This window comes from Arthrobotrys flagrans (assembly GCF_004000055.1).
Source record: "Arthrobotrys flagrans strain CBS H-5679 chromosome Unknown unitig_1, whole genome shotgun sequence".
NCBI classification, from domain to species: Eukaryota; Fungi; Ascomycota; class Orbiliomycetes; order Orbiliales; family Orbiliaceae; genus Arthrobotrys; species Arthrobotrys flagrans.
Genome location: NW_027137556.1, coordinates 1,825,426 through 1,840,238, shown reverse-complemented (window position 1 = coordinate 1,840,238; position 14,813 = coordinate 1,825,426). Strand labels below are relative to the sequence as shown.

The following is a 14,813-nucleotide window of genomic DNA, read 5'->3' as shown; positions in this document are numbered from 1 at the left end:
AGGAAAGGAAAGAGGAAGGCAAAGACAACCCAGCTGTATGCAATGAAGAAGAGGGGGAGATGCGAATACCAAACTTGAACCATGAAACCCCGACTTGAAGACGAAAAACCCATCCAGGAAAAGACTGATAGAGAAATTGGGGAAGAGAACGGAAATAACAAAATACGATGAACACCCTGACCCGCATAACCAACTCCTTTTGCTTCTATAAATACATTTTGCTTCGAGGGAAGTTGACAATGCTGTGAAATCTACCGATTATATCGTGTCCCACAGATGGTTCTAGAACACTAGGGGAAGGCGATGAGGGGTTGTGGGTCCCGGAAAGAAGTTATCTCGGGGCCTAACATTGGCGGAGTGTAGATTTAGAGAATGAAATTGTTAGGAACCATATCGGGTTGATAGGCGATTGGGAAACCGCCTTGGTTTGGGAGGTTGTGAGTCCGGGAGACCTGAGGGGTGTAGTGCCCGTAGGTGGCGGATGGCATGCGTGGTTGCGTTTGGAGGGGTGGAATCGGCCCCAAACGATAACTTGTCTCGAAAACGGCACCAAGCCCGTCTGGGGACATACCCGAGAGAGCTTGAATTTTCGATTGGATTCGGCGACCATATGGTGTCATGCGGATGGATGGCATAATAGGTCGAAGGTTATCCACGAGCATTGTCCTGCTCTCTGCATCTGCGTAGTCCAACTGGGAGGGGGGTAAATTAGTTCCGATCTTGATAGGCGGGATGAAGACTTATGACATACGGCCGTTTGGATAACATAGTTGGCATATGAATCTCGGATCAACTTTTCGAGCTCTGGAGGGTTGACTATTTCCTTCACCATCAAAGCTCTGGTCTCCTTGGAAGAGACACGAATACACTGCGCTAAGGTTAGACCTGAACCAAACAGCCACCGAATTTGGAAGGGAACGAACCTTTTCGATGACATTAGAGCTGAACTTTTGCATGGAGAGTTCGATGATGCGGCCTAGAAATTTATGGATCATAGGCTCTGCAAGCTCAGGCTCTCCAAGGTCCACTAAAAATCTGGTTAGATGCGGATTACGGGGCAAGAGTCCGAAAAAGTCTTACAAATATACTGGACAACATAGTTTCCAAACGGATCTCGAACCAAGGCAAAAGCGTTTTCCGTGATGTGGGCTATTAATTCAGCACGCTGTGGGGTTGAGGCATGATCAATGCATCTCTGAAGCACGCAACAGCCATGACGATGGGTTCCAACGGTGACACAGTTTTTGCCGACAGCATCGAAGATAAACTAGCGGACTGGTCAGTTTTACAAAATCTTGATTGAGTTGTTCAAGGGGAGGGGGTCTACCTGGGCATCTTCTGGCTTGAGACGGTTTAAACATTTCTGAATAACATGATTGCCGTTCAAGTCTTGGATGAGCTCTACTACCTTACCACGGAGTGCATTGATGACGGTTTGAATCTGCACATCATTGTTAGCAAAGGTGTTAACATATTTCAAGGGCATCATACATACTTGATCTGGAGTCGAAAGGAATTCGATCATCTTCTGCAAGGCTCGAGTACCATGCTGATTAAGAGCAATTTCAACGAGGTGCGGCGCAGCATTATTTACGAGTTGCGATCGCTGTTCATTGTTGGTATGCTCAAGCAGCTTTTGGCAAAGATAATTGCCAAAGGGATCTGTCATGAGTTCAACAATGAATGCCTGCGTCTCTCGGAATATTATTTCGATATCCTTCGGATTTTGCTCTTCCAACTTTCGCTGTAGGAACCGGCATCCGTGCTGGTCCTTGCAAAGAAGATAAATCTCATTACCCAAGGCCTCAATGTCGAGATTTGAGAAGCGATTTCCTGCAAATGAATGAGATTAAAATGAAACCGAAGGATAGGTGTTTCTAGGGTACGTACCATCCGTTTCAAAGCCACGACGCGAGTGTCCTCGGCCGGGAGAAGTGGGGTGGAAAAATTCAGTTGTCTTCGCCGGTGCACTTACTTGGCCCAGACCATGGTACTGATTGGCCGGGACAGCATAGATCTTGTTGGCAATGCTCATCGGATTGTAGGTAGCAAACCTAGGTGAGGGGAGAGGTGACATCCCAGCAGGAGATATTGGTGAGTGGGAATGGCCAACATTGTATAATGGTGGCCCAAACGGGGTACCCGTAACCTATTCCATGAGTTAATCGTAGTTTTTTTATACGAGAAAGTTGCGAGGACATACACCAAAGTCAGTCGCGGAGTCACGGCGTCCAGCTCCGCCAAGGACAGGCTTCCCAGCGTTTGGTGAAGCAGCGTTGAAGCCAAAGGATCGAACCGTTGGAATATCGGAAGTAGAAAGCGAGGACTGAAGCTTTGGTGCCATGCTATTCAACCCATGGGTCGATGCGGCCAAGGAGGACAAATGTCCGAAACTTTCATCCTCTAAGGTAGCAACTGCCTTCTTTTGGGCAATAAACAAATCATCTTGATGGTACGTTCCAACAGGCTCAGCCGGGCTGAGCTGATACTTTGAAGAGAAAGTGCTAGAAGGATTGAAAGGCAGAGTATTGGCTGGGAGGCTTTGTTGACCTGGCCTATGACGAGGGAAAGTTGGCCAGCCCTGGCTGTCTTCTGGAGACTTGATTCCAGAGCCATGAATTGTCTCCATAACCTTTGAGGAAGGAACGGTTCGCTATAAGAATAAGTACAACGTCATTTTGGGTAGTTTCGTCGATGGGAATACTAACCTTAGAAGCCAAATCATCACGACGAAGAAGGACAGGAAAGTCATCCGTAGCTGTGTTCATTTGGAAAACTTGAGTAGATTCCGAAGGGGACGATGCCAAAGCATCTCGAGATGGCAAAGGTCCAGGAGTTGACTCGAAACCGAAGCTTCCTTGGTTCACAGCTCCTAGGTTTGAGAAACCTTTGCGGTCGGATACTCCTAGGATAGGAGAGCTATCGAGGAATGGCAAGCCACCCCTAATTTCCATTTCATAAGCATTAAGAGTCAGGTCGCTTGGGAGGGGAAGGGGGAGGATGAGACATACCTTTGCTTAGCAGAGCCACCCCAGTGAGCAGACCGCTTCCCATCTTCCGTATCTCGCCTCTGATCAGATAGAGTACGAGACGAGGACATAGATGGGATGATATCATCAGCCGGAGGAGTCATTAGTTGATAGTTCGCTCCAGTTTTCCCATCGCTCGACTTGAAGGATCGCTCGCCGAGCTTATTCCCATACCCATTCCCATACATATAGTCATGCTCTGGAGGAGTTGTAGGTTCTCCAAAGGTTCGAGCACCCTGGAACACGGGCCCTGTGGAATCTTGACTACTCAAACCTCTCAAAGCCAGTTCATTCTGCTGTGAAAGAAGCTGTAGCTTTTGGATTTGCTGTGCAAGATCTCGCTGTTCATTTTGGAGTTGACGGTGCTTTTCGTCCTATATAAAAAAAAGTTAGCCATAATCCCGCAGTTTGCATTCTTAGGGATGGATAGACTGACATTCGAAATGGTCCTTACATCGGTTGGTACAGTATAATTAATGGTGTTTCCAAGCGTCGTAGGTACTATCGAAGCCGGCACCAGGGTTGGGGGCACCATAGGAGCTTGAGGGTATGTCGGACGGATGGTTTCGCTGGTAAAGCGGCGGTGGAGGGTCGTTCTAGCAGCACCGGGCGATGTAATAGGAGACGAGTCGGCAGATGTGGGGGCTTCGTGGCCATAGTGGCCGAACTTGGGGTCATTCATTGTTGGGCTAAAGAGTTTCCTCTCAGGCTGTCTATATCCAGAAGTAGGAGACAACGTCATCCAAGCCGGTTGGGTGGGTCTTTAGAGAATGAAAGTAAAAAAAGATTAGTCCAGACAGGTTTTCCAAGACGTTTAGTAGATGCCGGATAAGTTGCATCCACACATGCAAGATGCAAGATGCAAGATGCAAGATGCAAGATGTTGTGCAAAGTTGTGTGTTGCTCTTGTTTGATCAGAAGCGAGGGTTTCCAAGCCGCTATTCCAAGGATATGCCACCTGCAGGCAAAGTGGGGTTATGGATCAGAGAGACGATGAGAGCATCTCGATGATCGTGGTGAGGGAATAGAGGGGTTTTTAGGATTTAAAGAACGATAAGAAACAAATAAAAAATAAAAAATAAAAAAAAAAAAGGTCCAGAGCAGATATCAAAGAGATATAAGAAAGTAAATGCAGGAATGAGGAGGTGAAAGCAAGTAAGTAGTCAGGAGGGCCAAACCCACAGTGTAGAACGCGGGATGACGGGGCGGATGATTATTTCGCTCGCTCACTGGACTACGGCAGCGGGGTACACTTGCATGTCTAAGCAAAGCAGGAGACAACTTACAAAAAGGCGGATGACAGTTGCCTTGTACGTTGAAGAAAGAGCGAGAGTCAGGAATTCTGTTGGTTTGTCCTCCTTTGTTGAGCAGTGCTAGTATATCTAATACAGTATAGAGTATAAAACGAGTAGCGTGAGACTATGAGCCTCTCCCGGTTAGGGCTTGGAAGATGTCGGGATGGCCAGGCGGGATGGCGAGGAGGGCGGGATATCGATGCTGTCGACCTTCAAGCAGGTTAGGCCGTTGGTGATAGTGACTACAGCGGCGAGGCAGCGACAGTAGGGACAATGGAGGAGTAGAGAGAGATGCTGGAGAAGATGGATGTTGATGGTGAGGAAGAGGAGGAGGATGATGAAGAGGGGGAGGAGGATGTTGAGGACAAGGCGACGATGGCGGAGGGGTTAACTTGATGATGGCGGAGAGGCTGCTGGCCGGCCTGTTTCGACAATACAGTACAGTCCCGTACGGTACAGTACGGCGAGCGGGGTGGAGGGGAGACCAACAACGCACAGCTACCACATCATCAGCATCACCACTTTCAGTCTATCTTTGGTGGGATAGCATTGGCTTTCGTGCATGTTATCGGTATCGAACGACAGCGGGATAAAGGCGCTAGTAGCGGCTTATGCTCCCGGCAGCATTCCCCCGGCACTCCACTGGTTCGGTAAGACCAGAGTATTCCGCTCAATCAAGGTCGTCACTGCGAGCTATCCACCGGTGGGTGGTGCCTGGTGGTACAGTCAGGTGTGGGGACCACCAGACGAGATGTGTTGCTGGTGGTGTTGTTTCCTTCAAAATAGGAAAGTGTCTCAGATGCAAACATGTTAAATCGCGTCGTTCCAACGCCAAAACTTGCGACGGCAAGCAAACTAAGTATTTTTTAAGGTAGTAACTAACCTGCGCAGACTTTCTGCTCAGCTATGACTAAAGCCAAACTCGAACATCAAAACCCGTCCACTGCAGAACATGTGTCGCTCATACTCCCAAGCCTCCCGGTAGCTTCGACCTACCGTCCATTCCCAGTACCGTATCCGAATATATCCTAGGCCGGAGGACAGCGGCAGTTCACCAATCAGCAATGGCTGTAACAGTATATCTTTACCCTCGAATTAAGCCCTTGATCGATCGTCATTAGAATTTCAAATCTAACCCATGCATTCAATCATAAAATTTAGGAGAGTGCAAAATCCTCTCACCACCATCATTCAGCACAGGACGAGGTAGATGCCATATTCCCTTGTTCCACCGAATGAAACGGCTTACGTTAATGCTCCTTCAGGCTTTCGCAAAGCTCCTCGAACCGATCTACCAAGGCAAAAAGTTAACAGATCCAATCACAACCGCTAAAGTGCGTCCTCTGGTTACAATCATAAATCATCGCCCTCAGTTCTTAGCACCCCATCTAACGGATCGTTTTTGCGAAGGACAAATGGGCTCTACTACCGGCTTTCCTCAAAGTCAAAGGACTCGTCAAGCAGCATCTCGACTCGTTCAATTACTTCTGCGATGTCGAACTCAAACAAATCATCAAGGCCAATGAGATGGTCGTTAGTGAAGTGGACCCGAACTTCTTTCTCAGGTACTAGAAAGAGCCAATCTACGTTCCAAAAGGGATGATATAGACGGAATGAAAGGACTAAGACTACTTGACGTCTTCTAGATATGTGGATATCCGAGTTGGATTACCCGAGAGACAGGATAGCGACAGTGACGCAGATATCACCCCCAACGAATGTCGTCTCCGCGATATGACATACGCTGCTCCGGTCTTTGTCGATATTCAATATGTTCGAGGAAAGGCCGTTATCGCAAGAAATGGTGTCTGCATTGGCCGTTTGCCAATTATGTTGAGGAGCAACAAGTGTGTGCTCACAAATAAGAGCGAACAAGATATGGCGTTGCTGAAGGAATGTCCGCTCGACCCTGGTGGTTATTTCATTATCAACGGAACGGAGAAGGTTATTCTAGTTCAAGAACAATTGAGCAAGAATCGTATCATCGTTGAGGCAGATACAAAGAAGCAGATTGTTCAGGCATCGGTTACCAGGTAGGTTTGTGGTTGAGCTGCTCATTTGATACATAGGTCTGACTTGTTGTCTGAATAGTTCTACCCATGAGCGCAAATCAAATACCTATGTTCTCAGTAAAAAGGGAGCTATATACCTGCGCCACAACTCTGTTTCTGAAGATATCCCAATTGTGCTAGTTTTGAAGGCCCTGGGTATCCAATCCGATCATGAAATCCTCCTGATGGTAGCGGGAACAGATAGCGTCTATCAAGACACATTTTCTGTCAATTTCGAAGAGTGCTCAAAGCTTGGTGTATTCACCCAACAGCAAGCACTGGATTACTTTGGGGCTAGGGTAAGAACTAGTCGAAAGATCCTCACAACTCGGAAATCCTACGCCCACGAAGCCCTTGAAGCGTTGGCAACTATCGTCTTGGCTCACGTCTCCGTGAAAAATCTCAACTTCAGGCCAAAGGCACTGTATATTGCGGTGATGACAAGGAGAATTCTCATGGCTATGGCTAATCCGCAACTTGTTGACGATAGAGATTACGTCGGCAATAAGCGTCTAGAGTTGTAAGTTGTGGCGCGATATTAAATTCCACCAGGACGCTTTGGCTAACACCCTTGTAGAGCTGGTCAATTACTCTCCTTGCTATTTGAAGATTTATTCAAAAGATTTAACGGGGAATTGAAAATGAATATCGACAAGATCCTAAAGAAGCCTAATAGGACAGAAGAGTTTGATGCATTTAATATTTTGGCTGGTCACGGCCACACAATAACACAGGGAATGAACCGTGCCATATCGACAGGAAACTGGTCCCTCAAGCGTTTCAAGATGGAGAGAGCCGGTGTCACGCATGTTCTCAGTCGGCTTAGTTATATCAGTGCTCTCGGAATGATGACTAGAATATCTAGTCAGTTTGAAAAGACAAGGAAAGTCAGCGGTCCCAGAGCACTTCAGGTAAGCTTGGACCACACTACTACATCAATATAAACATGCTGATGAATTCTTCACTTTCTAGCCCTCCCAATTCGGCATGCGTAAGTTACACAGCCATCCTTCTTTGATGGTTTTATACTCATATCCTAACTATGTTGTAGTTTGTCCTTCCGACACGCCCGAAGGTGAAGCCTGCGGTCTTGTAAAGAATTTGGCTCTTATGACCCATATTACAACAGACGATGATGAAGAACACGTTAGAAGGCTTGCCATGGTGCTCGGAGCAGAAGGTACTTCCTATTTTGTATAGACTTTTGAATCATATGCTAATTCTCACCATAGACGTCCTCGCAATCAGCGGGCAGGAGCTATACGCTCCTGGTGCTTATATTATTTTTATGAACGGTACACCTTTCGGAATAACGAGGTACCCTGCAAGGTTCCTTACAAGATTCCGTAAAATGAGAAGAATGGGCAAAATCAGCGAGTTCGTCAGTATCTTCATCAATCACCATCAGAGCGGTGTCCACATTGCAACCGATGGTGGAAGAATCTGTAGACCGTTGATTATTGTTGAAAATAAGAAATCGAAAGTCACCCCCAGACACATTAAAGTAAGACCCCAACGAAGCGCTAGTGGAATGTGATTAAGAGACCTAACTCTCCCAAACAGTCATTAAAAGCTGGTAAGTCGACCTTTGAGGACTTCTTGAAAAAGGGACTAGTGGAATATGTCGATGTGAACGAGGAGAACGATGCCCATATTGCAATCTATGAACACGAAATATCAGCATCTACGACACATCTTGAAATCGAGCCATTCACAATACTTGGTGCCGTCGCCGGCCTAATCCCTTTCCCCCATCACAACCAATCCCCTCGAAACACCTACCAATGCGCTATGGGTAAACAAGCGATTGGTGCTATTGCATACAACCAATTCTTGCGTATTGATACACTATTGTACTTGATGGTGTACCCTCAACAACCAATGGTTAAAACTCGAACGATTGAACTTATCAAATATGATAAGGTAAGAGATACCCTTGATGATACCTAGAATATATGCTTAGACCAAATACAGTTACCAGCAGGACAGAACGCAATCGTTGCTGTCATGAGTTATTCTGGATACGATATTGAGGACGCTTTAGTCTTGAACAAATCCTCTGTGGATCGTGGATTCGGAAGATGCCAGGTTCTACGTAAATATGTCACCACGCTGAAGAAGCATCCTAATCAAACGTAAGTACACCCTGTCGGACCAGTGTGAAGCCTTGTACTAACAACTCCAAAGAATGGATCGGATCGGAGACCGTAAGTCGGACGAAGATGGCAATCCAATTAAGAAGCATCGCATCATCGAAGGCGACGGTTTAGCTGCAGTTGGTGAACGGGTAGAACAAGGCGAATCCTACATCCTCAAACAGGTCCCCACCCATACCGCCAATAACCCCGCTGAAGACCCACAAAACCGCCTCGGCGACTATAAAGACGCTGCAATGAACTACAAACTCGCCGATCCTGCATATATTGACAAAGTCATGATTTCGTGCTCAGAGTCCGAACAAACAATCATCAAAGTCTTGACACGTCAGACAAGACGACCAGAGCTTGGTGACAAGTTCTCGTCTCGACACGGACAGAAAGGTGTCTGCGGTATCATTGTACAACAGGAAGACATGCCGTTTAATGACTTTGGCACTTGTCCCGATATTATCATGAACCCGCATGGTTTCCCATCTCGAATGACGGTCGGCAAAATGATCGAATTGTTGGCGGGTAAAGCGGGTGTCCTAAACGGGAATTTACAATACGGAACTGCATTTGGTGGCAGTAAGGTCCAAGATATGAGCGAAATTTTGATTTCGTACGGGTTTAACTACTCTGGGAAAGATTTTGTAACTTCGGGGATTACAGGGGAGTCGCTACAGGCGTACATCTTCTTTGGGCCGATTTATTACCAGAAGTTGAAGCATATGGTTCAAGATAAGATGCATAGCAGAGCAAGGGGTCCGAGAGCTGTAAGTGGTGGCTAGCTTAATACGCTTGTGTGATTTTCATGTCATTGTACTAACCAATGTTGCACCCATAGGTTTTGACTCGACAGCCGACTGAAGGTAGATCTCGTGATGGTGGTCTGAGATTGGGAGAGATGGAGAGAGATTGTTTAATTGCATATGGAGGCAAGTTCCCCACAGAGCTCACCACAAGGAGTGGCAAAAAATTCTAACATTTTCATAACCGCCTAGCTTCTCAATTGTTGTTGGAGCGTCTAATGCTGTCGTCAGACGTCCATGAAATAGACCTTTGCGAGAAGTGTGGACTGATGGGGTATTCGAGTTGGTGTACGACGTGTGAAAGCAGCAAGTTTGTTACAAGGATGAAGATTCCTTATGCCGCAAAACTGTTGTTGCAGGAATTATTGTCCATGAACGTGCTTGCCAGGATTGTTTTGGAGGATGAGTTTCCGAATAAGCTTTAGTAACTGTATTATCTCCGAGACAAGTGTACGATAGCGAGCTATGACGAATCCAAAAATAAATTGGACATTGTGATTAAGATAAATCGACGGACGTTGTGGATCTATATTATAATCTATCGTATTATTTGGGGGTATCGTACATATCATTCTTCGAGATGAGTCTCAAGATCAAATTTCACGCTTCTCCCAACAACCTTCACATATTCGTACCCAACGTTAACTCGCCACTTTGAAGATGCGTCAGTTGCGGAAGCAACGTTGGAAACCTTACGAATAAGTCGTAAAGAGCTTAGTGTCGCAATCTAGATGTCCGGAGTTAATAATATTCCGAGTAAACGGTGTGAAAGCGGATACTACTGACCTGGCTCCCAATGTCCACCGATGAAAGGACAGATGAGGGTAGTATAGCCTGGAAGATGGCAAGCATGCGTTCTAGTTGGAAGGGCCGAGGACCAAGATGTTTGCGATTCAACTTGGAGCAGACGACACGTTAGTACGGGGTGGTCATATACCCGTTGAGAACATATCACCTACCTGGCGGGACGTATTCCTCCGCTTTGCTACGCGCTTTCGCTTGCCCGTACTCTCCGCAAGCTTCGAAAAGTACCTTGTATCATACCGCGCGGTGTTGAATGATGCCAAGTAAGCCGCGCAAAGCAGATATTTCGAGAAATATGGGAGATCGTGGGCGCCTATTCAACATATCAATATTCAAAGTTACAAGCTCGAGCAGTTTTGACTTGGAAAGTCATTCGAAACTTACGATTTGGTCCTAAGGATGTCGCGTCGGTAGCTGTGTTTACCGGCGCCCTCGTAATCTGCATACTAACATACGACTCCTCACTATTTCGTAACTTCTCATTCTTCAACCTGTTGAACAACTTTGGGAAGTCGCGGGTTCCGTATTCGTTATCCACAATCGGCTGGATCAAAGAAGGCCATAATTCATCCACCACGTCCTTCAATGCATTCAAGTTTCTTGCCGCGTATTTGCCCATAATATCCCATACAGCTGAACAACACTGGGCCCATAGCCATCGATCTTCTTGCTCCATTTCCTCCGAGTATTCATCTTCTTCGTCGACTTCGAAAATGGATTTCGGGTTCAGGGAGAGGATTTTGACGCATTCTTCCTTATTGTAGGCTGGGAAATGTATTGATGGGGGTTCTGAGATGTTCAACAGACGGGTACTGGATACGGTAACAATCATTATCACGGTAAGATTTTTAATCTATAAGGGTAGTCAGTATCAGCGTATTCTTGAAAAAATTGCGCCGTAGAGAGCAAACCTACGACTTCCCCTATCCTTGCCAGTCCCGACAGCATAGTCGGCGTCATCTCCCTCTGTTTATCAACAGCATCGAGAACCAATACAATTTTTCCGGAACTAGGTATCAACTTTTGAAGCTGGCCTGCCAGAGCATTCACCGAATCCGGTCGAACCTGTCTCCCCTTATCCTCGCCATTCGATGGAGCAATCAAGGCGTCGCAACTTGTATACGCCTTCTCAAAAACATGTCGAGCAGTAACACACTCCTTGCATGATACGTATGCATACGGGACTTCGAACTCGTCTAAAACCGCTTTGGCAATTGTTGATTTTCCGGTGGCTTCGGTGCCGTATAATACTAAGACTGGGGGCGCCGGGATGTCATCCTAGCTACCGCGAAAACATGTAAGTACGATACCACTTAATAATCCTAATACATCTCCAAAAAGAAGGAGGTTGTAAATTATCACCTGGCAAAGAAGAGCAGCAAGATCGTTTATTTGACGCTCACGGCAGGGAAAACGGGACTCCAAGGGTCCGGTCATCGCGTCGGTGGGCGGTAGACATTTAGCATCCGCGTGGGTGTGGGTTTAAACGAAGTTTTGGGGTTATGTTTCGGGTAATGTGCGGAAGTTCGGCCGAAAAGTAGCACGCGATATATCGAAATGGATTTGTAAGAAGCTTCCCAACTCTTTTCGCTGGGTGGATGAGCTCTCAAAGAAGGGTTTTGCAGATTGCTTAACACTGGACTTGGATTTGATGCCTTAGACTGCCTCGGAGGTCAATTTCGCCGATGGATTATATAATATCTTTCAGCTCAGGCCGGCATTGTGTCTATTTAAATATCGATATTTCCCCGGTTTTGGATCCGGCTTCTTCAAACTAAGGTAGCTTAAAGTCCCAAGTCGAGATCAAGATCAAAAGTTAATGTTAGCAGCTCCGACACTCAGAATGGCGAAATTCACCATTGATATTGTTTCCGACACCGTTTGTCCATGGTTAGTACAGAAATAATGGCTGCCCACCTACCGGACTAGAAGCATAGCTGAACCTACGATCTAGATATTAATATAATTATACAGGTGCTATGTAGGCTTCAAAAAACTAAACAAGGCCATTACCACTTTCAAACAGCGTCATTCAGATGCTACTTTCGAGATAAAATGGCACCCGTACTACCTCAACCCCAGTGCTCCCAAAGTCAGTGTGGACAAACGGAAAGCCTTCGAGGAAAAATTCGGGCGTGACCGGGTCGCCATGATGCACAGGCGTCTTACAGCGGTTGGTCTTCAGGATGGTATTAAATTCGCATTCGGAGGTGAGTTCAATTAGTATTCAATCATAGACAAAACCGACACAGTGCATAGTCATGGACATCGGCTAATAATTCAAATTCCCAGGGAAAACTGGAAATACCCGAAAGTCCCACCGAATTATCCATCTCGCTGGTGAGAAGGGTTTGCAAAGCGAAGTGGTGGAACAGCTCTTTATTTCATACTTCGAGAACGAGAAGGATATCACCGACGACGCCGTTCTAAAGGAAGCCGCCGTTAAGGGGGGTCTCAAACCGGAGGATGTCGATAACTATTTAACCAGCGATTTGGGAGGGCCTCAAGTCGATAATGAAGTCGCAGATGCACAATTGCGATTCATTCAAGGAGTTCCTCACTTTACGATCAATGGGAAATCCGAGTTGGGAGGTGCACAGGACCCGGATGTATTCATTGAGATTTTTGAAGCACACAATAAATGAGGGAGTAAAGTGGGGCGGAATAAAGCAGCCTTGTCCTCTCTTTTAGCTAGCTTTCCCTTCCAGGGCATTCAGGGGCCCTGTACTACCAAGTTTTTAATACCAATTCGCTTTTTCAGTGGTATCACCCCAATCGTGCATACAAGAAGCCTTTCAATCCGTGACAAGTATACTTGAACGCTCAAATAGAAATCATGGACTGGACCCTACTGAGCTGCCACAGCTCTAGCACACATCCTTGATAGGATGTACCTTATCCTCGTACTCTCCCAGATCCAACTTCAATTTGCGATTGAATAACTCCAAGAGGAGTTCAAAGCAGTACTTCGTTGTTGCAGCATCATATCGCCCTTTGCTGCTCTCATCGCGGATAAATGCGTGAGCTGCCCCGGATATTTCCAAGAATGTGAAATCGACACCAGCATCGTGCAGTGTTTTGCGGATCAGGTCCTAGATACGAGTTCAGCTAATACCCAATCTACTTTATTCCATTTGTTTGTAACGAAATTATACATACCCTGCCCTCCGGACTAACGTGATTGTCCTTTTTTCCGAAAATAAGGATAACTTCACCTTTAATCGTCGTCATGACAGAAAGGGAGTTATCGTTCTTGCCCAACCCTAATGACGAAGAATGGATATCCGTGGGGAAGTAGCAGACACTAGCGGTCACCCTTGTATCGAATGCACAACGTAACACGAGATGGCCACCCAAGCACATCCTTTAAACCTTTAGCTAAACTATCGAATGGCTTCGTGGCTATGGTATTTCATGAGACTTACCCGGTTGCCCCAACTTTGCCATTCGAGTTCTTCTTCGACAAGAGCAAGTCAACGCAAAGCCGGGCGTCTTCGTCATAGCTCTCCACTGTCTTCGTGATTTTCAACTTGTTGCCCAGGTCTGTTCCAGGCCCATCGTATGGAAACTGCGATACTTAGTATTTGAACAAAAGATATGGTGATAACAGTTTGTGTAACATACGGGTTCTGGCCCCTCGAAATCATGGTACGACGACGGGGCTGCGCACACATAGCTAGCGGTTAAGCATCGTTAGTGTAACTTATTCTATCGATTCGGGGACCGTTTCGGTACGAACCCTTGGCTACATATCTGTCTCGCAAACCGTGCGACCGGACCAGTGACTACCGAATTGTATCAGAATTGACGAAATAAGGGTGTAGTTCATATGATGCCACCCGAATATTAATGAATACTACCTTGGTAGATTTCGGAGAAAACAACGACTCCTGCAGCCCATTTCGTTAATCCCGCGCTTCTTTGCATTTCCGCACACTTGGATATGTATGACAGCAGGGAAGTCACCCACCTGGGAATTTTGCATTGGGGTAATTGGGAATCGAGGGTTCGAATAGAAACACTCCTATGCATTACTGATTAATTTCTTGCTTCTGGGGAGTTGGGTAGTCGTTTCTGTATCGATAGCCTATAGTGGGGTTCTAACTTACTCATGGAGGTGCCCCCGGAGGTCTTGATATCTTCGAAAGACTCTTTAATCAACATTTTGGATATATAGAATTACTACAGCTATCGATGAAGTCAATGCCGCCGAATGAAAGAGGGATATGGAAATTATGGACGAGGCAATTCAACGGAGTCTGATTTAAAGACCGGTTAAAGCGGAATAGTAATCATGAATTCGACGGCCTGGCCTGGCCCCGGCAGACTAGGGGAAAGCGAAACCGGGGCAGCAACACGGACAGCGTCAATAATGCAACATTTCCGATGACATACCCCTGTCGCCCTATCAAGGGTGCAGATACCAACCGATGCGATAAGATTGATTCGATACGACCTTGCATAGACAAAGCCAATACTCAAGACATCAGAAATTTTGTGACACGCCGGGACACGCCCAGGTGATAGTATCCCAGGCCTTTTAATTTGCATCACCATACCTACATCCTGTAAGAATGTTCATGTCCAGATGATAAACCCCGATGTGGTTACACGTGCGTGTTTGAGCTATGTGGACTAGTGCGACGTGACTGACTTCGCTAACGGCGCTGACGACAAACAAGCC

The 14,813-nt window shown here is 46.4% G+C and overlaps 5 protein-coding genes across 5 annotated transcripts; 2 read left to right on the top strand and 3 right to left on the bottom strand.

The window, feature by feature from the left end:
- Positions 1-365: 365 nt before the first annotated feature.
- On the bottom strand, positions 366-4,888 carry DFL_008549 (uncharacterized protein; the record flags this gene model as incomplete). The annotated part of the gene is made up of 14 exons (XM_067638297.1): positions 366-692; positions 752-868; positions 924-1,027; positions 1,081-1,267; positions 1,328-1,441; positions 1,496-1,833; positions 1,891-2,149; positions 2,204-2,653; positions 2,709-2,943; positions 3,012-3,403; positions 3,466-3,790; positions 4,316-4,336; positions 4,453-4,746; positions 4,827-4,888. 14 exons carry the CDS (start codon positions 4,886-4,888, stop codon positions 366-368), a joined length of 3,225 nt encoding a protein of 1,074 aa, XP_067486199.1.
- A 500-nt stretch (positions 4,889-5,388) lies between these two features.
- Positions 5,389-9,750, top strand: DFL_008548 (uncharacterized protein; the record flags this gene model as incomplete). The annotated part of the gene is made up of 15 exons (XM_067638296.1): positions 5,389-5,400; positions 5,486-5,530; positions 5,590-5,658; positions 5,735-5,889; positions 5,971-6,357; positions 6,416-6,895; positions 6,953-7,286; positions 7,348-7,366; positions 7,427-7,555; positions 7,608-7,879; positions 7,939-8,298; positions 8,350-8,510; positions 8,563-9,289; positions 9,361-9,451; positions 9,518-9,750. 15 exons carry the CDS (start codon positions 5,389-5,391, stop codon positions 9,748-9,750), a joined length of 3,474 nt encoding a protein of 1,157 aa, XP_067486198.1.
- Positions 9,751-9,893: 143 nt separating this feature from the next.
- On the bottom strand, positions 9,894-11,566 carry DFL_008547 (uncharacterized protein; the record flags this gene model as incomplete). The annotated part of the gene is made up of 6 exons (XM_067638295.1): positions 9,894-10,052; positions 10,112-10,222; positions 10,285-10,442; positions 10,514-10,982; positions 11,045-11,407; positions 11,492-11,566. 6 exons carry the CDS (start codon positions 11,564-11,566, stop codon positions 9,894-9,896), a joined length of 1,335 nt encoding a protein of 444 aa, XP_067486197.1.
- Positions 11,567-11,948: 382 nt separating this feature from the next.
- Positions 11,949-12,774, top strand: DFL_008546 (uncharacterized protein; the record flags this gene model as incomplete). The annotated part of the gene is made up of 3 exons (XM_067638294.1): positions 11,949-12,019; positions 12,104-12,339; positions 12,422-12,774. 3 exons carry the CDS (start codon positions 11,949-11,951, stop codon positions 12,772-12,774), a joined length of 660 nt encoding a protein of 219 aa, XP_067486196.1.
- A 222-nt stretch (positions 12,775-12,996) lies between these two features.
- DFL_008545 (uncharacterized protein) lies at positions 12,997-14,293 on the bottom strand (the record flags this gene model as incomplete). The annotated part of the gene is made up of 8 exons (XM_067638293.1): positions 12,997-13,221; positions 13,289-13,493; positions 13,555-13,697; positions 13,754-13,805; positions 13,869-13,914; positions 13,990-14,019; positions 14,100-14,153; positions 14,239-14,293. 8 exons carry the CDS (start codon positions 14,291-14,293, stop codon positions 12,997-12,999), a joined length of 810 nt encoding a protein of 269 aa, XP_067486195.1.
- Positions 14,294-14,813: the final 520 nt, after the last annotated feature.